The 21,290-nt window shown below is 43.4% G+C and overlaps 3 protein-coding genes across 16 annotated transcripts in view; 2 read left to right on the top strand and 1 right to left on the bottom strand.

Annotated features, from left to right (window-relative positions):
* The first annotated feature begins 12 nt into the window (after positions 1 to 12).
* mastl (microtubule associated serine/threonine kinase-like) lies at positions 13 to 6,613 on the top strand. 2 transcript variants are annotated; one of them, XM_062379424.1, is made up of 13 exons: positions 13 to 471; positions 553 to 690; positions 1,137 to 1,276; positions 1,376 to 1,464; positions 1,554 to 1,660; positions 1,756 to 1,915; positions 2,033 to 2,181; positions 2,318 to 3,343; positions 3,566 to 3,707; positions 3,846 to 3,866; positions 4,736 to 4,849; positions 4,988 to 5,089; positions 5,749 to 6,613. In XM_062379424.1, exons 1-13 carry the CDS (start codon positions 304 to 306, stop codon positions 5,904 to 5,906), a joined length of 2,514 nt encoding a protein of 837 aa, XP_062235408.1. In that variant the 5' UTR covers positions 13 to 303; the 3' UTR covers positions 5,907 to 6,613. The 2 variants fall into 2 exon arrangements, with proteins under 2 accessions (XP_062235408.1, XP_062235409.1); XM_062379425.1 differs by lacking the exon at positions 3,846 to 3,866 and having other exon boundaries at positions 16 to 471.
* Positions 6,614 to 7,041: 428 nt separating this feature from the next.
* acbd5a (acyl-CoA binding domain containing 5a) lies at positions 7,042 to 13,639 on the bottom strand. 4 transcript variants are annotated; one of them, XM_062379399.1, is made up of 14 exons: positions 13,558 to 13,639; positions 13,152 to 13,276; positions 11,907 to 12,027; positions 11,262 to 11,334; positions 10,997 to 11,114; positions 10,873 to 10,905; positions 10,230 to 10,481; positions 9,946 to 10,140; positions 9,559 to 9,653; positions 9,255 to 9,471; positions 8,764 to 8,966; positions 8,616 to 8,675; positions 8,355 to 8,464; positions 7,042 to 8,267 (listed from the first exon to the last, which is right to left on the bottom strand). In XM_062379399.1, the coding sequence occupies exons 2-14, from the start codon at positions 13,252 to 13,254 to the stop codon at positions 8,255 to 8,257; spliced, it is 1,593 nt and encodes a 530-aa protein (XP_062235383.1). In that variant the 5' UTR covers positions 13,255 to 13,276; positions 13,558 to 13,639; the 3' UTR covers positions 7,042 to 8,254. The 4 variants fall into 4 exon arrangements, with proteins under 4 accessions (XP_062235383.1, XP_062235385.1, XP_062235384.1 ...); XM_062379401.1 differs by having other exon boundaries at positions 8,355 to 8,461; XM_062379400.1 differs by having other exon boundaries at positions 13,514 to 13,636.
* A 1,038-nt stretch (positions 13,640 to 14,677) lies between these two features.
* abi1a (abl-interactor 1a) overlaps positions 14,678 to 21,290 on the top strand; it is a 38,675-nt gene continuing 32,062 nt past the window's right edge. For 3 of the 10 annotated variants that reach the window (XM_062379390.1, XM_062379392.1, XM_062379391.1), the window contains exon 1: positions 14,680 to 14,907. In XM_062379390.1, coding sequence (XP_062235374.1) covers positions 14,791 to 14,907 — 117 coding nt within the window. In that variant the 5' untranslated portion in view covers positions 14,680 to 14,790. Of the gene's footprint in view, positions 14,908 to 21,290 lie in introns of all 10 variants that reach the window. The other 7 variants (XM_062379393.1, XM_062379394.1, XM_062379389.1 and 4 more) reach the window with 6 other exon arrangements.

The following is a 21,290-nucleotide window of genomic DNA, read 5'->3' as shown; positions in this document are numbered from 1 at the left end:
ACGACGTGTTGCGAACTGCCTTATCAAAAACAAAATTTTGATATTTTTTGTCATTTCTTTCTGTCATATTTTCAAATCAATATATGTACGAATTTTTCGTTAAAATGCGGCTATATTTAGGTTATTACGCATATTTAGGGCTAACGTCGTGATTTACACACAGGCAGTCAATTCGGACGCCAAAGGGACCCCCGCGGACGAAGAGCGGACATTTCAAATTTTCAAAACAAACCCGAGGTTGTTGTTTCTGACATGAGAGCGGTGGCTTCGAGCTGAAGGCTGCGTTCGAGACGAGTTTACACGATGGACGCGGACGAGAAACCCGTTTCCGCCAGCAAGAGGAAAACGGTGGAGTTTCCCAAAGCGCCTTCCATCGAGGACTTCGTGGTTCTGAAGCCCATCAGCCGAGGAGCCTTCGGGAAAGTCTACCTCGCACGGAAGAAGAGCAACGCGCGGCTATACGCCATTAAGGTGAGTGTGTTCGGGGGCACCTAGCAGAAACTGGATCACCCGCTGAACCTGTTCTGATAAATCTGTGTTTTCCTCCTCAAGGCAATGAAGAAAGCGGACATGGTGGATAAGAACATGACGGGGCAGATGAAGGCGGAGAGAGACGCGCTGGCTCTGAGCAAGAGTCCCTTCATTGTCCACCTGTTTTATTCCCTTCAGACGTCCACCAAGATCTATCTGGTAAAACACCAGTGATTCTAAACAGCATGAGACCCTTTACTGCTGAGTGTTACCACTGTCCAACACACACAGGATATACAGAGCAGAGTTTAGTGCTTATTCCAGTTCATGTATATAAAGAAAACCAGTAGCTCCCATGACAGGTGACAAACTAACAGGATAAAAATGGATTGTCATTTATATCTAAAAATATTTCAAAAACATATTTTCTTTCAATAGCTTCCATGTCATGTGACCAACTTACTCCAAACCAAAGATGAATCATACTATTACCATAGATAATGGGACACACCCCTTTCTATTATTTGTATTGTCTATTTAAAAATCAACATGACCCAGTTACTCCAAACACTTGCTGAATTGTATTGCTTCCCCACAACTACCTAAAACCAACTTCACTGTCATATGTCGTTGTTATTCAATCTGTATTTTTCTGTTATTTACAGGTGATGGAATACCTCATCGGTGGAGATGTCAAATCTCTGCTTCACATCTACGGATATTTCGACCTGGACATGGCTGTTAAATACATTTCAGAGGTTGCTCTGGCTTTAGATTACCTTCATCGTCATGGTATTATCCACAGGTACTTGGATACTATCTCTTTATGCCTCATAGAATGACAATAACACTTACTGATGAATCTTCTGCTGACATTTATTGTGTCTGTCGTTTATCTTTTCAGGGACTTGAAGCCAGACAATATGCTCATATCCAATGAAGGTCACATCAAACTTACAGACTTTGGACTTTCTAAAGTCAAGCTCGACAGAGGTACGACGTTCAAACATCTTAAATAAATTGTGATCATTCCTGCTTCTTATTTATTAACATTTCCTTTATTTTGTCTGTCTTTATTTCAGAGTTGAGTCTTATGGACATCCTAACCACCCCGTCCTTGGCTAAACCAAATAAAGATTATTTCCGCACGCCGGGTCAAGTCCTGTCCTTGATCAGCTCCCTTGGATTTGTAAGTATTTCTTTTTGAATGAGGTGACGGCCACTTTACACGCAGTGCGCATAGTTTGTATTGAAAAATCACTTTCTTTATTTTTCTAAATACAGAATACACCGACAGGGGAAATAAAGCGTCACTGCAGCGCATCTGCTGCTTCCAGTCCCGTTTCTTGTGGCAGAATAAGACACAAGAATAACTCTCTTGGTTCTCCCTTGATGAAGAAGAAAGATCAGATGTTCTCCTCTTCTCAGTACCCTTGGAAAAAGGGTATGTTGAAGTTTTAAAATCCTTTCGGAGCGACTGATGTATAAACTTTGAGTAATTCATTCTAAAAAGCTGCTTGTCTGATTGGATTTTTCTTTGTATTTGCATCATCTCCATTAGGACCTAACCACAGTGTGTTTAGTCCTCACAATCTGGCAAAAAAGCTGTCTCCCACACTCGTGATGACCAGAAAAAGGTTTGAGACGATGAGTGCAGGCAGCACCACCGACACTGAAGGAGGCATCAGTCCACTGTGGGAGTCCGAAGAGGTCAGTGCTCATGAAGCTTTAACTGTAAAATTACCTACACATTAGTGTGTGTCCAATTCTATTTTAGTTTTTTTTTTAATCGTTCTGCAATCGTCCCTTATTGTGAGAATATTTCCCTTTTTCCTCTCTTCTTCAGAAAGAAAATGAACCCACCAGGAGAGGAACTAAACAGGACCTTGCACCCACAAAACTGAGAGCCCTCCTGCTCTCTGCTCAGGCCAGCAGCAATCTACCCAAAAAGTCAAATCCGGACCAACTTGACGAAAAAATGCCTCATAGCAACAAACTGAAGTCTGGCTTTGGTTCCATGGTTCAGGAGGATATTTGTCTTTCGGCGACAGGTGACAGTCAAACTGTGGTTCCCTCGTCTGTGAAGAGAACATATTCAGAAATAGAGAGGAGTCCGGAGCCATTAGAAATCCAAACCAAGAAGAGTAACACAGACTACAGAAGATGCTATGAGATTCCAGAAGAGACCACAAGGTTTCACAGTGGCCTGACGGGAGCATTTTCCACCTTTCAGATCGGCGGCTTCATGGCCTCCACAGAGGGGATTGACTTATCTGACGAGCGAGGCCCGAAGCGCTCAAGTCCCATAGCTGTGACCAAAACCCTGTTCTGTGAACTGGAAGAGCCGGCAGAGGACGTGTTTGAAGATGGAGCCAAAGACTTGTCTCATTCAAGCTTCACATCACCACTTGATAGAAACAGTGACATTTGCAGGAGCCTGAGTCTAGACTCTGACGGGTCAATGCACGAAACCTCACTCACAATGGAGAGCCATTCATCTCTCAAACTGAGCAAGTTCTCCAAAATCGGGAACTCAATATTATTTGAGAGTCAAGAGGAAAACCCGGACTCATTTCTCACTGAGTCACTTCCACACACTCCCTCTGCTGTGAGCACACTGAGTCATTTTAACCACCTCCCGGATCTCACTGGCCGTGCGGCGCAGTCTCCCTCGTTCCTCAAGCCTCGGAACGTTGTGGTTTTTCGTAGTTACTGCAGCACCATTAACCGCTCCAACATGTCGGGGGTCTCCAGACTCAGTGTTGGGTCTGTGGAGGCCATGGACTTTTCTGCATCAGCCTCTTATCACTCGGCGTGTGGCACCGCAACACCAGTGCAGAACAGAGTCAGCTCCAACAGCTCTCTCTGTCAGGTAGGAACAAGTTCATTCTCCTTATTCTTAAAGAGTCACAGCTCAGGGAAGGAATCAGCTGCTCTCTTGTAGCTTTAAGTTGATCCTGGTAAATTTATCGTGTAATAATTGGCCCAATAACACAACCCAATAGATTTGTATTTAATATATATCTTTTTTTTATATATAGTTTTTTCCAGGCCTTTTTTTGTGATCTTTGTGTTTCTTCTGTCTTCCCATCAGACGCCTCAGGCCATGTCCACCTCCCACACCCCCTTCAGGACACCGAAGAGCGTCCGCAGGGGCGCTCTGCCTGTGGAGGGCGCTCCCATCTTAGGGACCCCCGACTATCTGGCTCCAGAGCTTCTTCTGGGGAAACCACACGGTGAGAGAGAGACAATGTTAAAGGGCATATATGACAAAAACACATTATAATTATTATCACAAATAGCCACACACAGTCTTGTGGTTTTGGCAGTTGATGCTTTATGTTGTAGCCCTTGTGACAGGCCTTCTCTTTTAGTTTCAGGAAGTGGTCAGTTCGGTAAGTTTGTAATGAAGGTGGCTGTTATGTGGAAAGTGAGCTTAGTTGCATGTTTGCCCCGGCTGCTAATGCGCTACAGGACATGAGCTGATTGCCCTGTTCCTGTTTCTGCCTTTTTGTTTTGGTGAACAAACTCTGGGCCTGATCAGAGGGAAGGGGACGACGTTTTTCTAATGTTTCATCAAGGCAAAATAATAAATGGGGTCATGTCTTAACATTCAGCTTCCGCCACTGTTAACAGTCGGGGAATCAGGTTTTCTGAGGCTGAGACGCTTTCAACTGGGCGGGTTTCTCTGCTCTTACATCTGGTGTCATACAGTGTGCTGGGGCTCTGGATTGATATTTGACACACGACAACATGTCAGCTGATAAGAGTAATTTATGATTATTGATTTAACTTATTATTCACGGAGACGTCAACACGCTGAGAGCAGCTTTGATGCTTTTTGAATTCATGACCAGTCAAACTGTGACATGAATGATCCTGTTTGGCAGCGTTTATCAGCTTAACCTGATTATAGCTGATGTCCACACTAACCGTAATCATTGATCCGTGCAGTTATTTAGAAGCACAATTACTTCTTTAGAAATCAACAAATATCGAGATTAGCGTGTGGTAGATGTTTTATTTTTCAGGGCCAGGCTCCAAGTAGAATCAGTTTGAAATGTGATCAACCCATCAAATACATGTGTGAATGAAATGTCCAGAAATTGACCCCCTCCACCCAAACACTAACGTTGACCCTGCTTCTGCCACCGCAGTACCCTTAGTGAACACGTAGTGAACACTCTAACAGGACTCACAGGGAGAACTGTGGAAGTCAGCAGTTTTGTGAAACTTGTCTTTACCCCCCCCCCCCCTCATCCAGACTTCATGGTGGACTGGTGGGCGCTGGGCGTTTGCCTTTTCGAGTTCCTCACGGGGATCCCGCCCTTTAACGACGAGACGCCACAGCTGGTCTTCCAGAATATTCTCAACAGAGGTGGGTTGTCACGATCCAGATCTTTCATGATCCTTCGAACCTCAAACACAAAATAACGAATTTTGATTTGGGAAGAATTGACCTCATAAGGATACTGACGCTTTTGTTGTATCTTTTATCACCTCAACTTAATGTCAGACATCCCGTGGCCTGAGGACGAAGAGGAACTGTCTGAAAATTCAAGAACTGCCATTGAAATACTTCTGACTATGGACATGACCAAACGAGCTGGTCTGAAGGGTGAGGACAACTTTTGTATTCATAATGCACCTGATTGTTTTAGTTTTGTCAGCTGATTGCTATGGAGGATAGAACTGGCCTGGGTTCAGACCTCTGCAGTGACCCCCAGTTATTTTTTAAATGAACTAAATTAGATAGAAACATAACACAAGCTTTTTTCACTATGTTTTCTTGAATGTTTCTCTAAGATTTTGAATCATTAATAAGTGTAAATGTAGCTGGAGGACAAGGCCGTCTTTCTAATTGCAAGTGTTTAATTATTAATGTTACTGAGTAGAGTTATGAAACCACATTTAAATTCAATAGATCTGGCTTTTTATCACACAATCTCAGATATAGCAGTCTCCTAAACATGCTAACATTGGATTGCTTCTTCCTTGTGTCATGCCTCACCCCTCCACAAACTGTGATGCATATAGGTTGAGTAGTTTTTGCGTAATTCTGCCAAGAAAAACAAATAAAAAGAAGCGTTGACGGAAACAAAACCTCCTCCGTGAGTTAATAAGAGAAGAATTGATCATTTGAGTAATTTTCCTTCCCATCACACTGGCACTTGACCTCCTAATTCATCAAATATAACTAACAACAGTTTCAACGCTTATCAGACAGACGAGAAAAAGAAACAGATTGTGAATTCATTTTTTTTTCACATCCACCAGAACTCAAGCGCCACCCCCTGTTTGACGGCCTGGACTGGGTCAACCTGCAGAACCTGCCCATGCCTTTCATTCCTCAGCCCACGGACGAGACCGACACCTCGTACTTTGACGCAAGAAACAACGCTCAGAACATCGCAGTGTCTGGCTTCAGTTTATAAAAGCAGACGTCCACGGGCTTTCATCTGCTGGGGAAGTTTGAATTGAGTGTGTGGAAAATCAGAGCCGTCATGCAAATAAATCCAATGTTAAGGCGGATACAGCAATACTTTTAAAAACATTTTAAATCGCTGCATCACTGCAACACTAAGACACTAACAATCAAATACAAGCTGAATCTAAAGTGTTCATCATTACATACAGTAGCTCTTGAACTAGGTTCTTCTTTTAGCAAAATGCAGTTTGCTTCTGCTTTGGCTCACGGCAGGCTTTGATTTCTGAGTTTGTTAAAGTTAATTAAACACAACTAACTATTTATGTAAATTAATGTAAATGTGGCACTTCCTGCCTGGAGGTAAATGTAAGTTTCGGTTCAGATACATTTAATTGTTGTTGTTCTGTTCGTCTGTTAGTGGGCGGGTCCTGGGTGGGCGGGGCCCGCTGTATTTTGCTTAGTACTGCTGAGATAAACATCCTAATATATTCATTAATACTGTATTTTATTTGTAAATCTTGTGAATAGCATCTAGTGTTGTTTAAGACAGGATCCCAACAGCTTTTATGTCATCTGTAATGTTGATGTGATGTCATTCTTCATTGTCCATTTGTCACATGACTGTTTTTGTTTTTTGTTTTAATAAGTTCATTAGGACATTTTATCATGTTCGCCTTAAGAAAAAAGGAAAATACAAATAAAATGTTTGTAACATGATGGAGTTTGTGTCTTATTCTGGTAAATACCATTATTATTAATCAATTTTACTTTTAGCTTTCTAACCACTTAGGAAACCAAAGCATTCTTGTGAGCTGGATACCACGTACTTTCATTCTAATGTGCACCAGTCTTGTTGAGACATCAGCTGATAAACTGAACATCATCATCTCGTATTGTCTTTGCATCAACTCCTTATAAATCACTTAATCACATCTGACAGCGTTTTTGTCAATTTAATTCCAATTTATTTCTGTGTGTGTGTTGTCTGGAACTCTGGTCTTTATTTGTGAATACCGTAGTTTGGAACCATCTGTTATTTAATGGCAACTGGATAAAAAAAACCTTGAAGAAGAAATGGGTCACAGTTGACCTGAGGGCAACAGGAAGTTTGATCCGTTTGTGAAAGAATCAGGACGAACTCAAACGCTTTATGAAAACTTTATTTTCCGCTCGTTAAGATGATCACATGCAGACACCACTCTGTCCACAGGCAGAGAGGGTGAGAAAGCCTTCACACATTTCAGTAGAAAGTTAAACTATTACTTCTTTTATTAAAACATAAAGGCTCTGCAGAGACTGATGCTGCTGCAGATGCAAACCTTTGTAAATATGATATAATATTCTATGTTAATAATACACAGGAATGCAATTAAAATATTGCATTTTAATCATTTTAACTGTACAGATATTGTATACAATTTGTACAGATCTTAATGCTTTGCTATCACTTCATGATTAACATCAAATCCAAAAATCTTTCCACAATATTCATACAAACAAATCACACATTTAAATTAAACAATAGACGGAACATCGCGGCATAAACAACACGGACAGTGACGAGTGTTAATAATCACATATCTGGCTCCTGGCTCACTAGGTAGTTTGATTAAAGTTAAATTGGTCCAGAAATACAAACAGTTATGCGACAATATGAGAATGTATGATATCATAATGCCACCTTTGAATGTACCTGTGATGTTGAGGCACTTTCTCTATTTGGGAACAGATTGATGTGCTGAAGGACGGGCGATGAAAACACTTTAAATCTAAACCGACGCCGCTGGAATCTGCCCAGCGACGCCTTCTCTTCTCACATTTGTCTAAAAAGCAATAAATAACTTATCCTCACAATTAAAAAGAATCTCACACATCAATATATTATTACATTCAATACTCCCTTCTAGGCTACAGATATATCATAGCAGCATTGCCTGGGCAACTAATAAAAGTGAACAGTTAAAATTTATTTCACCACATTAAGCGCTACGCTTACACCAGCAAAAGTATCAGGCCTTTCATTGTGCAGCAGAGCCTTGGGTTAGGGGGGAAAACGGAGGAGCCGCTGCAGTTGGTGTCTGGACACGCGGACAATATCCCGACTGTGTCCCTAGCAACACAAACCGTTTCTTTCTTGCAGAGAAGATTCCAGTAAGAGTGGTATCGTGTTTTATGATCAAAGGCTCTAGAGGCCACACATTCAGGTTTCTTTTTATTCCACATCCACAGTACGACTCACTCGGGAGACATCGTCCTCCCACTCGTTACTCTAGGTGCATTCTTCTTAGTGCAAAAACAAATTACTTGGGCTGTGGGTCGAAGCAGGAGGGGGGGGCGGCTACAATGGAGGAAGGTTCAGTTGATTCGTCTGTTAAAAAGGAAGAACAACAAGCAGTTAGATTGGTGATGTTAGGTTTCATGGTTGTGTTTGATGTATTGTTCTGTAGAATGTGACCTTCTACTCCTCTGCAGCAGGAGGCGGATAAGCCACTGCACCACAAACGGCCAAATCACAGCGAAGGCCACACTGGTCGGAGAGATGTCAAAAGGCCACCAGGATGGCTTCTGGGTGAAAAAAGAGAAGAAAAAGAAAAAAGAATCCACATTATTTCAAATGAAACCAGAACTCAGAAGTTTTCATTTATGAAACGGGGGAAGACACACAGAGCAAAGAGCCGGCAGCCGCTGCAGGGGAATAGATATCCAGTCTGTTTACCTGACTCCTCTTAGTCACTGGGGATGATGGGTAAGTTGGAGACAGAGCCATTGGTCTTGCCTGAGGAAAGAAAAGAAGAAGGAAATTGAATTTTGTTTTGTAATGTGTCCTCCTGGGATCAGTGGGTGTGATCACACATCGTCCTGACCTGACTGGAAGACAGAGCCTCCAGCGTGTGCAGCCTCTCCAGGACGCTCTGCATGTCCTCCTGCAGTCGGGCCAGCGCCACCACGATCTGCTCATTCAGGTTCCCCGCAGGTGTGGCTGCCCCCCCCCAGCGGCCACGGTCTCCATCTCCACCACCGTGCGTGGGCATCAGTGCTCCAGAGCTGCGGCATGCAGACCTGGAGCCTAGCAAACAAAGAGAAGATTCATAATTAATATATTTGAACGCATCATTATTAGGTTATCAAGTAAAATTCACTTTCTAGAACAGTAATTAAACTGATTTTTATGCCTCATTATTTTTCCTTTTTGCTGTTTCTTTTCCTGGAAAATGCTAAATGGATGAAACTTTACATTTTGAGACACAAAATGATCCATTGTCGCAGTCGACAGTCAACTCTAACACTATTTAGATTTTCCTAAATATGAAATTATAATTTATATACAGTCTTGAATACTTCTTATCAACTGTACCTCGTCCTCCTCTGACCACTGAGCTGTCTGGCATGTCTGATTCCAGTTTCTGCCCCTGTGACATCGTCCCACTGGTTTCTCCGTCTTCTCCTCCACACCTGATGGCCTGTGGTGGTCCCTGCACCTCCTCCTGGATTCCCTGTGCTGCCTCCAGTGGCTGCAGCGCATGGTTCTCCTCTTCATCCAGGTCAGCCAGGGACTCGTTATGGTCGGGGTTCTGGAGAAGATGCACATTCAAATTATGGATTAATTTAAGAAACATGATAAATCCATGTTTGTGTCTTTTTTTTCTTGGGTCACTTGCCTCTTCCTGGCCAAACTGGTCCACGGAGTCGCAGTAGACTTCACTGTCTGAGTCACTGGCCACGTGATGGGGACCAGACACGTCGGCTCTGGGATCTGAGACAGGAAACGGGGACAAACAGCTCAGACTCTCTCTGCAGTGCACTTTGAATTAAAACTGCAAAGTAATGAACAGGGTCACATGGGGGTGAAAGCAGCGTCCACTTAATCTGGGGCTTGGAGTTCCACTTCAGCTGGAGCATTTATTTACTCCATTAAAAAGATTTGGCGCCGGGTGTTGGAGCTGAACAGATGATCTGATCACATGATAAACACTTTTCTTGGAGTCCACACAGAACGGGAAAGTTTAAAAATACAATGAGTTTTCACACCAAGCTGTTTTCCTTACCCGCATGTTGACCGTTGAGCAGAGGCTCGCCCGTTGGACCCCCTGGGGCGTGGACACCATTCAGGGAATGACTCCCATTGGTCAGATGGGCGACTCCGTTCGCCACTTTTCCATTTGACAGCGGCCCCTTGTGTCTCCGGGCTGAACTCTTCTTCTTTGGATGAGAAGCTGCAGATTTTTTGTCTGAAATCAAATCTGACAAACCCAAACCCGCAGAGTTAGAGTTCAACATTCACTCCTGACACACTTTGAAATTAGGTTGTTTAATAAAAAAACTTTATCACCTTTTCTAACCTCCCTTATTCCTTCTTCTTCTTCTTCCTCATCCTCCTCCTCCTCCTCATCGTCACTGTCATCCTCCTCCTCCTCATCCTCATCTTCATCTTCCTGTTGTGCTTCTTCCTCTGGCCTTTCCTTCACTTCCTTTGGTTTGAGCCTGGCGGGCCGAGTCTCCAGAGTGCCGTTCATCTCCATGGTTCTGACGATGCTCTTAGCGATGCTCTTCGATGGCATTGAATTCAGCATCGAACCAAAACCTGTGCAGCACAAGGGAACTAATTACATTGCTGAAAAACTAAATGACAGTGCTTCAGGTCAATAATACTTTAAATTAAATTAAATAAACCGTTTCAGAGGTTACATAAGGGTTAAGGCAACACAGATTTAAAGTCAAGTCAAACAAGCTAATGCTGAATACAATACTTGTGTACTTAAGGTCCTGATTTAAAGTAAAGGATAAAATGTACTTTGACCTGATTTTATCACTTTCAAGGGAAATAATCCATTTAGCATAAGAAACCTTAAATGTGCTTAGTAAACGTACGTAACACGACTGCTAATAGGCACTAACAGCGTCTGGGCTACCACATCACACGTGTGCTAAAACTAAACCACCAGACTGGGGTATTGTGGGAGTTGTGTACTTGCCTTCCAGCTGCCTAGCAAACAGAGTCAAACGGGCTGAGCAATTGACAGGAAGCAAATTATAACAGGTTAAGCGCCACGTGCTGTCACAGGAATCGCAGACACAGTGAAGGAGAGCGGATTGTACCTGTGCTCAGGTCGGAAATCTGTGTGATCTTCTTCTTCTCATCGATCATCTCGTAGAACGGACCGAGGACGCGGAGGAGCTCCTCCACCTCATCCGTCATGGGCATGCCCTCCAGGATCTATGGATCCAAAACAGAAACAGAGATCAATTTAAATACTGCAACAGGTTACGGAGAGGATTAACTTTAACATCAAGTCAACAGTGTGAAATAAAATTGTCTATAAAAAATTGTCTATTGTCTATAAGAGAAAGTGGGAAAACACACCAGTTTCATTTCATCAACGTAGGCGACCATTGCTTCTTCTTTTGACATGTTTCCAAGAGAATCCCAAGAATCCCTGTTTCACAAAAATACAGATTATTATTATTACAGTATTTCACTAAACGTTCTGCTTGGTGCAAAGTCTGCTTCAACTTGACTTTGTTTGGTGGCAGTTTTCACACTTGTCAACAAGGTCAGGTTATTTTCAGATAGTGTACCAGATGTTAACTGTGGGACACAGAGCTCACAGGCGAGAGAAGAGCTCTCCCCAAACAAAGCGACTGGACACTTCGCCTCAAAAAAAATACTGAAATCACATCAACACACTGATAGGATGAGAGAGACCGCCGAGCCTTGTGGGTGAACGGTCACATTCCAGGTCGTATTTCAACCAGTCCAAAGATCAACCAACACCACCTGAGCCTGGACATATGGAGGCTTGCCAGGTCACAGCACCCAGCGGAGGGCAGCTCTGTCGTGTTTTGCACAGCGAGGTCAAAGTGGGTAAAAAGCTAAAGGTTGCGCAACAAGCACGAGGTGAAATCTCCTGGATTTGATACACGTGCTCATCCTCTTGCTCTCAAGGAGAAGTTATTTTTCAAAGTGAGACACAACATATTGACTGACTGTACATTTTCCTTTTGTTACCATTTTGCTTTGCCGACTGCGTCCCAGAAGCCGGGCCGGGGTATATTGCACGCACCCACGGTTGCTTGCTTATAATAACTGTAGAACTTCAGCATCATGTCATTGGACGGCTGGAAGGGACCTGAAAGACAGGAATTCCAGTTATGAACAGTAACTTGTAAAACATGATCAATCTGTTACATGTCTACTGTCTGGAGGAAAGTGTCTGCACGCCATGCTGAGAGTTAAGTGGATTAAACCTGTTAAATCGCAGCAGCTCTCAGGCAGACCAAGCTGTCGCTCTGCACCTGACTACAGTCACAAACCCTGCGTTTCACCTGTGGATTGAACTTGTTAAACTGGCCCGAGGGTGTGTGGTACAAGCTTGTTTTAGATGTGTCTCATTCTGAGCGCCTTGTTGCTGTAACAACTGATTTATCCCGGTGTGTGGTGTGTGGGTCAATAAAGTTGGATCTTATCTTATAAATATTTAGCTATGAATAAGTAGAAGTGCGCACAGCGAGCACATACCTCCTCTGAAGTTAACAGAGCTTTATCTCATCATGATCTGCATGTCTCCCTGGAACCTCTCCAGATCTGTGGTTCACTAATGTTTGTGCCGAGAAACACAAACAGCAACAAACCTCCGAATTATTCATGCCTTTTGACCCAAAGGCTTTTATCTTGTGCGCACAAGTTATTATCTTGTGTGCAACAAGATAAATAAGTTGTGCAAATAGTTAATATCTAACTTGTTAATTTAACAACTATTATTACGATTGAAACACAATCCTTCCTTCAGCTTAGCCTGTTTTACTTCAGTATCCTCGGCAAATAAGTACTGACAATCCTGGGTCTCTGTGCAAAAATAATTTAAAGCGTGAGACATGCAGGGGAAAATAAAAGTTGGAAAGCTTATATTTCTCAATGTTATGACACAGATCTGGTGGCTGTGTGTATCTGAGGGATTTAAAACCCAAAATCGACTTTTATCTTGTGTGCACAAGTTATTATCCTGTGTGCACAACTTATTCTTCGTGTGCACAAGTTAAATAAGTTGTGCACACACTAACTGGCAGTTTAAACTTTTAATTCCAGTCACGTGTCTCTGAGCAAGAGCAAAATGATTTCCATTGTGTGTCATGCAGGTGTTAATAAAAGTTGATTAGAGAGATGTCATGTTGTGGGGCTTCCTGAGCTGCGTGGTGTTCTAATCCTTGGTGATGGGTTAGTAAACAGAGATGGGGGGGGGGGGACTGAACTCACCATCAGGGGCTAAACTCTTGATCACTTTCACGGCGGCATCGAACCTCCGCTGGATCAGAAGCTGCTGATCCTCCACCTCCATCCTGACGCTCTCCACCTCCATCGAGACGTCCGGGATAAGAGACCTGAACACGGGCAACAAGTCACAAACACACGCCAACACACGCTAGGGGCTAACTTAGCTTCCATGCTAATTATTAATATGAATTTTGTCCACGATCAGCTGAAGTAGTGGATTAGCTTCAAGTGTGTTGACATCGCCGGTGGGAGGCGGAGGGTTCTCGGCTTTAAATCTGGGACACGAACCGAAATGCGACACAGCTCCGGCCACGTCCACGTTGATGCTAAACTTCTCTGTTTACCTGCGCAGGTGTGTTTGGGGAGAAGCGTGAGAAGCGTCGCTCACCGTTGACTTCAGCGGGATCAGTTCGTCCGGAGACGACCTGCGTTCAACCCTCTGCCAGACGCCATCAACAAAGTAGAGCCAGGCACAGGTGCACGCTGGGGGATGTAGTTTTCCTGTTTCGGGGGGGGGGGGAGTCCACGACTTCCTACAACTCCCACAAGCCACCTCTCCGGTGTCAGGAGACAAATGTAGTTTCAGGTCGAGCGAGATAAATAAACACGGAGGAAATAAAGTGGGAAATGTAGATTTGTGTTTTTGACGTTTTGATGTTCGCTATTTTAAAGTGTTCATTGTGTGCTGTGCCAACGGAGGAGAGTAACACTACATATCCCAGCATGCACTTCTCTGTGTTCAGGTTGGCACCGTGTGAGGTCTCACTCTGATTCTTTCTTGGGAGGCAACACAGCTCGCTGCGAGATTGGATGAGATGGAACTCTTGTAACATTTTTAGTTTCTTCTCATTAAATTACGACTTCACTTTTGTTATAATATAATTATAAGTTTATTCTTGTAAAGCGATATTTCTTAAATACAATGTTATTCATGTTATATTATGACTTGTTTCCCTTCGTTAAATCAAACCTTTATTATGGTCCTTTTCTTAATTGGCATCTTTTATCTTTTAATATTACGACTTTCTTCCTCGTTAGATTAATATTCGTTATTCTTATAATATTATAACGTTTTATCTTTTTACATTACTACTTAATTCTTCTAATGCTACTCTCATTAAATTATGAATCTATTCTTGGAATATAACGACCTTCTTCTGGATACAAATTTATTTTCGTGATGTTAAAAATTTAATTTTGTAATATTACAACCTTATTACAGTCATCTCAGAGTTTCTTGTTTCCAATATGACCATTATACTGCATCACAGTCAAATATAAGCATTTATAAAAACAAAACAGAAATATGTTCAGGTAAACAATTATCAGGTAAACAATTATACAAATATACATGAAAATTCAGAAAATATGTAAAATAGAAATAAGCTACATTTTGTTAGTTCGTTTTATTTAATAACACAGAATAATATTCTGTTTCCAGGTTGGAACCCGGTCCCTCTGCCGCAGTGACCCCTCCCCACGAGCACACACGATCTGGGCGGTGAGCTCACACAGGAAGAGGAGCAGCAGGATTGCGGTTCAGATCCGCGGAGCTGGAGGCGGCTTCAGTCCGAGGAGGCAGCGGGAACACAGGCTCTGCTCCGGGGGGAAGACATGTAAGATGGCAGAGCTACAAATGCTGTTAGAGGAGGAAATCCCCGCCGGGAAGCGGGCGCTTGTGGAGAGCTACCAGAACCTCACCCGGGTGGCGGACTACTGCGAGAACAACTATGTCCAGGTAGGTGAACGCTCCGCCGGGCTGCGCCGCCTCCCTCAGCCGCCTTTTGTCGCCCCGAGCTCGGGTTGAATGGCAGAGCGGGGACAGGAAATGTGGATAAAGGAACCGGGGGAGTCTGCCCCGGGGCTGGGACACAGCCCGGCTCCGGGGCTCCCTTCCCCGGCGGTGTTTCCGCTGACCTCGGGGTGTGTTGACCACATTTATCCGCTCACACATCGGGTGTCTACTTTTTTTTTTATTATGATGATTATTAACCAGAGCGAGGCCTGTGTGTGTGTGTGTGTGTGTGTGTGTGTGTGTGTGTGTGTGTGTGTGTGTGTGTGTGTGTGTGTGTGTGTGTGTGTGTGTGTGTGTGTGTGTGTGTGTGTGTGTGTGTGTGTGTGTGTGTGTGTGTGTGTGTGTGTGTGTGTGTGTGTGTGTGTGTGTGTGTGTGTGTTTTACGGCAGGTCAGTGAACACATCTCAGCTGCTCAACAACAATAAAAGAAAAACAACTCCACAATTAAAAGTAGTAAATCATCCCAACGCTAAAACGCCCCATTAGAATATAACTGGGAGTCCATTACATCCCATAAGGTCTTTTAAAACTCACCATTTAAAACCGCAAAACTGGGTTATTTCCCTTGTGGGACACTGCAGGCATATTCCACTGAGCTGCATTATAACCACTCAATGCATGGACCATAATGCCTGTGCATGACTTGTACACTTTTATTTAACCATTAAACACCTCATAACTCAGCTCTAACACCTGATATCTGCAGGGGAATGATTGGAAATCAGCTTTTTTTAAACATTTCATGTATAAATGAGCGTATTCAGTTGTGTTGGCAGGCTGTGAGACAGAGGGAGGAATGTAAAGCCATTGTTAGTTGGAGGTATTGATTTTGATTCATCCTCCCCTCCTCCTCCTCCTCTTCATCGTCTTCATGTGTGCTGGACTCTCTGGTCTCTGTGTGTTTCTAAACTTTGCTCTTGTGTGAATGTGGCCCACGGAGATGTGATCATCACAGTACGACTTCACAGCACAGCCTGAACACCACAGTGTTAGAGTTTCAGCACAGTGACGTCTGCGGGGAGCCGCTCCTACACCAGAGAAAGGGACAAATTGAGTGACAGACAAACAGCGGTGAGAAAACATTTAGTTTCTCAGCAGGAAGTGGACCCACCATATCAGCTGCAGAGGGTGTGTCCCCTCCAGCTGCACTCCCACAGGACTCCCTGTAATTTTTTGTTTTCTTCCTCTCGTCCTGCGATGATCTGGCCACTCCTGGAGTTTTGTGCCAGCTCCCCCCCCCCCCCCCCCCCCCACGTACACACCAGGGCAGAGTTTAACCGTCTCTGAACCGTTTTAAAGAATCTCTCCAGCTGTAACGTGAGAGGGAAACTGATTTTTTCCCACGGCGTCGTATCAGATGTAAACATGAGGTGAAATGTGAGAAGCAGGCTGAAGGAGTGGAAGCTGCCACTGAACGTCTGACAAGAGTTTGAATTTGAGAAGAAGTTTTTGTTTGGACACGAATAAAACTTGGGAACTGGAATAAAAAGCAGTTTAAAGGAAAATATGTGTATATTTCAAACTGCAAGGCCAACACTGATCATATTTAATTGATTTAATTACTCATCAATTTATTTATAGGGATGGATAGAGGATGTAAATATTCCCACAAAAATTATCAGATTTGATGTTTCATCTTTTCATAACTTCTTCTTAATTGTAGTTCCCGACTTGAATCATAATTTGACCAATTTTAGACTTTAAAGGCAAAATATTCATACACCTGCTCATATTGAGACATGATACAGCTCTTTGACTTGTTGTGCTGAAATTAATATTGAATTGCCTTCATTTAACAGATGCTTTTGTCCAACATGACTCACAATAAGCACGTTCACACCTAAAGGACTGAGAGCTACATAGATATCAACAAAAGATTGGAAATTCTTTTTGAAAAAAGGTGAATCTTTAAATCCGAGTCCTGTGAGATGATTTTAATTTAGTGAATTTACATCCCGGCAGTTTCTCGTGGTTAGAAGAAGCTACAGAAAATGCATTAAGTCATCAAGAAAAATACATTTGCTGTTGATTTTCATCCTGTTGTGGATGAAGAGTGCAGTAAAGATGGATGCTGTTGACAAGTCACTGTAGAGAACTTGTTGTAAAGTTTGCTCTAACAGTTAAATCCTGTGATTCGCTCTGTCTCGTATGTCTGACGGGTTTGTGAGTCTGTCCTGGTGTTGTTGCCGAGCACTTTGTTCAAAGCGCTGACACAAAAAAAAGCAGGATTTAAGGCTTTTGGGTTCACGTTAGCTCCGTGTGAGGGGGGTGACAGACTATCAGTGCACTTTTTCATAAGCCCTCTCTCTGTTTGCTGCAGATATATTCAGTGTCTCTAGGAAACTCACACTCACACACACACACACACAAACACATAAAAACTGTGCACTCCCACCCGAACCGTGCACATATCAACATGTCTCAGCTCGTATCAGCCCAACCTCTCTGCACCCTTCAAATTTCCATCCCTTCTCTCTCTCTCTCTCTCGCTCTCTTTGTGTGTGTGTGTGTGCGTGTGTGTGTGTTCTTGTCATGGAGGCTCAGTGCACGTTGTAGTGCACCTCAGCAGGCACAAGCAGATGGTGAAAGCTCTGTTCAACCAAGGACACGTCACTTTCTCAGCTCCATAGTGACTTTGGTTCATCCAAGAATGTTTGGAACCGTGTGAGTGTGTGTTGGTGTATCGGTGTGAGTGTGTGTGTGGTGTGTATGACACACTGACAGGTCAGAGTTATGTTTCCTGTTTGCTCTGCTGACTCCAAAGTTTGGCCCCCTGGAAATGCCTCCTCTCCGTGAGGCAGGAAGTAGCTTAATAATAGACCCACCCCCCCCTTTCACATTAAGACACAGACTATTCTGCTAAATCCGCATTGTTGTGTTTTAATATTTTCCTGTTTATTCCATCTTTTTTCAAGATAGTTACCTAATAAAATATATTCTCGATCATCGCTTGTTGCCCCGTTTGAAATTTATTCTGCTCCCATTTATTTTACATGTCATTAACCCTCAGAAGCCTGTTTTATTTAAACCTGTTTGACAAGGACACACGTCCTGTATGCAAAGTGGGCCACCTGGGCCTGCATGCAGGACACCCTGACGTGGGCTTCCAGAACGAGCTGCTCGTGGCTCTGCTGAATAATACCTGCATTCAGGTTTTATTGTTCTGTTCAGCTTTTGTTTTATTTCTGCAGAGCTGAAACAGATTCTGTCTGAGTTTAGTGTCCTCTTTCCATTTCATTATGACTACAATGGATCACGTCCCTAAAAATGTCTTTAATATAGTCAGTTATAGTGATAATGTCAGAATTGACTAAACCAAAGCAAAGCAGCAAATGCGTCACAATCTGGCATCTGCTCATCGGACAGTCAACGGTAACATGTAATAGGGGAAACAGAAGTGAGATGTGGTAAATCAAGATGTTATAAGTGTTGTAAGGTCAAAACATGTGACAGGACGCACACTGGTACTTTTTCTATTTGAACGGAAAAGTCCCGGCTGCTCTTTAAATTAGCTGTTTTTGAAATGATGGATGTTGTAATCACAGAGTGTATTTAAAGATGGCAGCTCCAAAAAGAGAAGTGAAATCAATCTCGCCCACTCCCTGGTGGCTGGCTCCATGTTAGGGAAACCCTGTCTTCTCCATGTTAGTATATTGGACATCAACCAAAATAATTACTTTTTTCAACTGGACCTTGCTTCTTTGGCTTTCTTTAGTCTTTATTTACAGTCTATTGTAACCATTTCATGGAGAGAGGAATGTGCTCCTCATAGTCCTGATTGTTTATCCTTCATGTACCTGCCCTAAGCTGTTTTCCTAAGAAGAACTCATGAACATTTCCTCTAGAAGAAAGCCAGGTTTACCTCTCTTCCTCTCCCTCTCTCTGGGTTTATCCCGAGTCCTTGTTTCCTGTCCTTGTATCTCCAGCTCCCTGCTTCTTCTCTCTCTCTCTCTGTCTGTCTCTCTCTGAGTGTAGTGGCCTGGTTTTTCTCACAGTGTGGACAGGCCTAGCAGCTCTCAGCTCACTGGCCAGGCCCATTCATCCTTTTTGACCACCTGTCACTCCTCCCCCTCAGCTGACGGGAGTTGGTTTGGTCCACACCGTTGAACTGATCTGCCCCGAGCTGGTTAGAGCGTGGGAGTCGGGGCTCGATTGTGGAGAAAAATTTGAATAATCCACTTTTATGTGAGGCAGTAAGCAGAAGCATCCAACACTGAGAAATACATAAATCAGTGAAGTTTGTGGTCTCAGCCCCAGAGCAATGACTTTCTCCCTCCATGCACCTATTAGCAAGTCACTCGAGGAAGGTTAATGACTCTTCTCCATATGTAAACTTTCCCTTTGTGTCTCTTTGGGACATATTGAAGGCTTTTTCCAGTTGTATGCTGGCAGTTCTTCAAGGTCAGGTGGACCTTACGGCCTTTCAGTCAGCCTCCATGTGTTGCACTGGAGGAAGAGCAAATTATAAATTCACCCATCGTACAGCTGAGTGTTTTCTTTTTTTTAAGACCCGGTTCAAGGAAGGACTGAAGCTGTTGTTGTTTGTATTCCTCACACGATCCGGTGTCACCACCTTGTCTGTCGCCTCAGGTGGCTTGTGTTGGTTTTCACTTCCCCACAGACGCATAAATTCAACGGATGGATTTTTTCTATTGTAGCCTATTTAGGATTAATATGATGAGGTGTCTGTCAATATTTAAAATGATGATGATACCATTTTTCCCCTTTACAAACCATATTCCGTTAACTGGACTTTACGTATTGGCCAATGCCGACTACCGATCTAATGCCAGTATAAAAACATATTTCTGGTTCTGGAATGGGTTTCAGATCATCAGACCACCAGCATTGTGTCCGGATTAGAGAGCTTACATCAAGAAGAATGGCCAATACGTGTACATTTCAAAGTCTTGAAAGTTGAGCGAAAATCCAAGTGTCTGTTTGTCTATATATTGCTGTTAGAATATTCATATTCATTTGTTCTGTCTCACTTCCAATCAGCTGGATGTGAGACAGCCTCATCAATACAACAACCCACTGAGTGTCAGCCCTCAGCTGCCTCATGGCTTACTTATCTGCCCGTGACCGATCTGCAGTAATCAGCGGTCGATACATCACACGGACCGAAGTGCCCATCTGTTAATCCAACCTTCCAGCTGGATTCACAGATCACTCATTCTGCTCTGGACTGTAGCTTCCACTCCTGCCGAGGTTCCAGTTTACAGAAGAGAAAAATAAACCCATTTTGTTCAGTCCATCTCAGTGTTTGTTTTCTTTCTTCTTCCGAGCTTGTTCCTGACACTTCTGGTCCACGGCAGAGCTCTTCAACAACACTTGGATGTTTAGAGACGTATAACATCTGCCAGAATTCCACACATTCCTGAAAGTGTTTTTTTTCCTGTTTTGTTCCGAGTGCATTTCCCCTGCGGACAAGTGGGAGCAGAGAAACTCAGATGTGCTTGTCAGCTGACAAAGGAGGGGCAGGTTGTAGAACTGCAGAAACACGGCTGTTTGATTTTTAGACACACTCTGTCGTGTTCAAAACTTTGAAGGACTGGTGAAAACCCCTCATGAGTTAATAGATATTTTTTATTACCGACATTTTCTATGAGTCATGTCATGCAGTCAGGACGGAACTCTCATTTTGTCCACTTCCTAGTTTTGCCCATGCCGGCTTCTGGGTGAAGGGGCAGGTACCCCTCCTCAGACCCCTGAACAGCTTCTATCCTCTGGGAGGAAGTCTGGACTGTTCCTTCCTACTGTCTCAAAGAAGCCTGACAGCAAGGCATTGCACCACCCTGTTGAAAAACAACCCTTCAGCAGTTGCCGGCCGTTATCCTGTCAGACTGGATTGGTGACTGTGTGAGATTAAAGTATTAATCCAGTTTTCTACCTCGGGAGATTCAAAAAACTTCCTAATAAACGAATCCATTCTTGTGGCTGCCACTCCCTTATTGCCCCAGACTTTATATATTCCTCGATTCACCCTCTCTAAACCCGGCTAAGGTGCTGACGGCCTGTCTGCCACCGCCTAGATATTCTGTAAACTCTTTCACTCAGTCATTACTCAGCTCAGAAATATGAGATAAAGTGCCCCCGGAGCATTAAAAGGATATCGCCTCATTCTCTCCCCTGCTGCCGTAGAGTACACTGAGTTCTGCTGTGCTGTTATCTACCTTTTGTACTGAGCAAGCACTCGCTTTGTTCTTTTCCTGGCAAGCGTTTGCTCTCATTCCTCCAAATGTCCACCGCAACATTTTCTCTCGCTGAAGATAGACGTCACGGCAAGTGCAGATTCTTGGGTAACTGAACAACCAATCTGGTTA

This window comes from Platichthys flesus, chromosome 21 (assembly GCF_949316205.1).
Source record: "Platichthys flesus chromosome 21, fPlaFle2.1, whole genome shotgun sequence".
In the NCBI taxonomy this organism is placed as follows: domain Eukaryota; kingdom Metazoa; phylum Chordata; class Actinopteri; order Pleuronectiformes; family Pleuronectidae; genus Platichthys; species Platichthys flesus.
This window is presented reverse-complemented; position numbering and strand designations above follow the sequence as displayed.

What these genes read in the sequence shown, in the direction of transcription:
- mastl (XM_062379424.1), top strand. Translation starts at nt 304, where the DNA reads ATGGACGCGGACGAGAAACCCGTTTCCGCCAGCAAGAGGAAAACGGTG. An exon ending in CCAACAGCTCTCTCTGTCAG is followed by an intron (nt 3,344 to 3,565) that starts GTAGGAACAAGT and finishes TCTTCCCATCAG; the next exon opens with ACGCCTCAGGCCATGTCCAC. An exon ending in TTCAGGAAGTGGTCAGTTCG is followed by an intron (nt 3,867 to 4,735) that starts GTAAGTTTGTAA and finishes CCCCTCATCCAG; the next exon opens with ACTTCATGGTGGACTGGTGG.
- acbd5a (XM_062379399.1), bottom strand. Translation starts at nt 13,254, where the DNA reads ATGGAGGTGGAGAGCGTCAGGATGGAGGTGGAGGATCAGCAGCTTCTG. An exon ending in GCTCAACGGTCAACATGCGG is followed by an intron (nt 9,654 to 9,945) that starts GTAAGGAAAACA and finishes TTCCTGTCTCAG; the next exon opens with ATCCCAGAGCCGACGTGTCT. An exon ending in ACCAGTTTGGCCAGGAAGAG is followed by an intron (nt 9,472 to 9,558) that starts GCAAGTGACCCA and finishes CATCTTCTCCAG; the next exon opens with AACCCCGACCATAACGAGTC.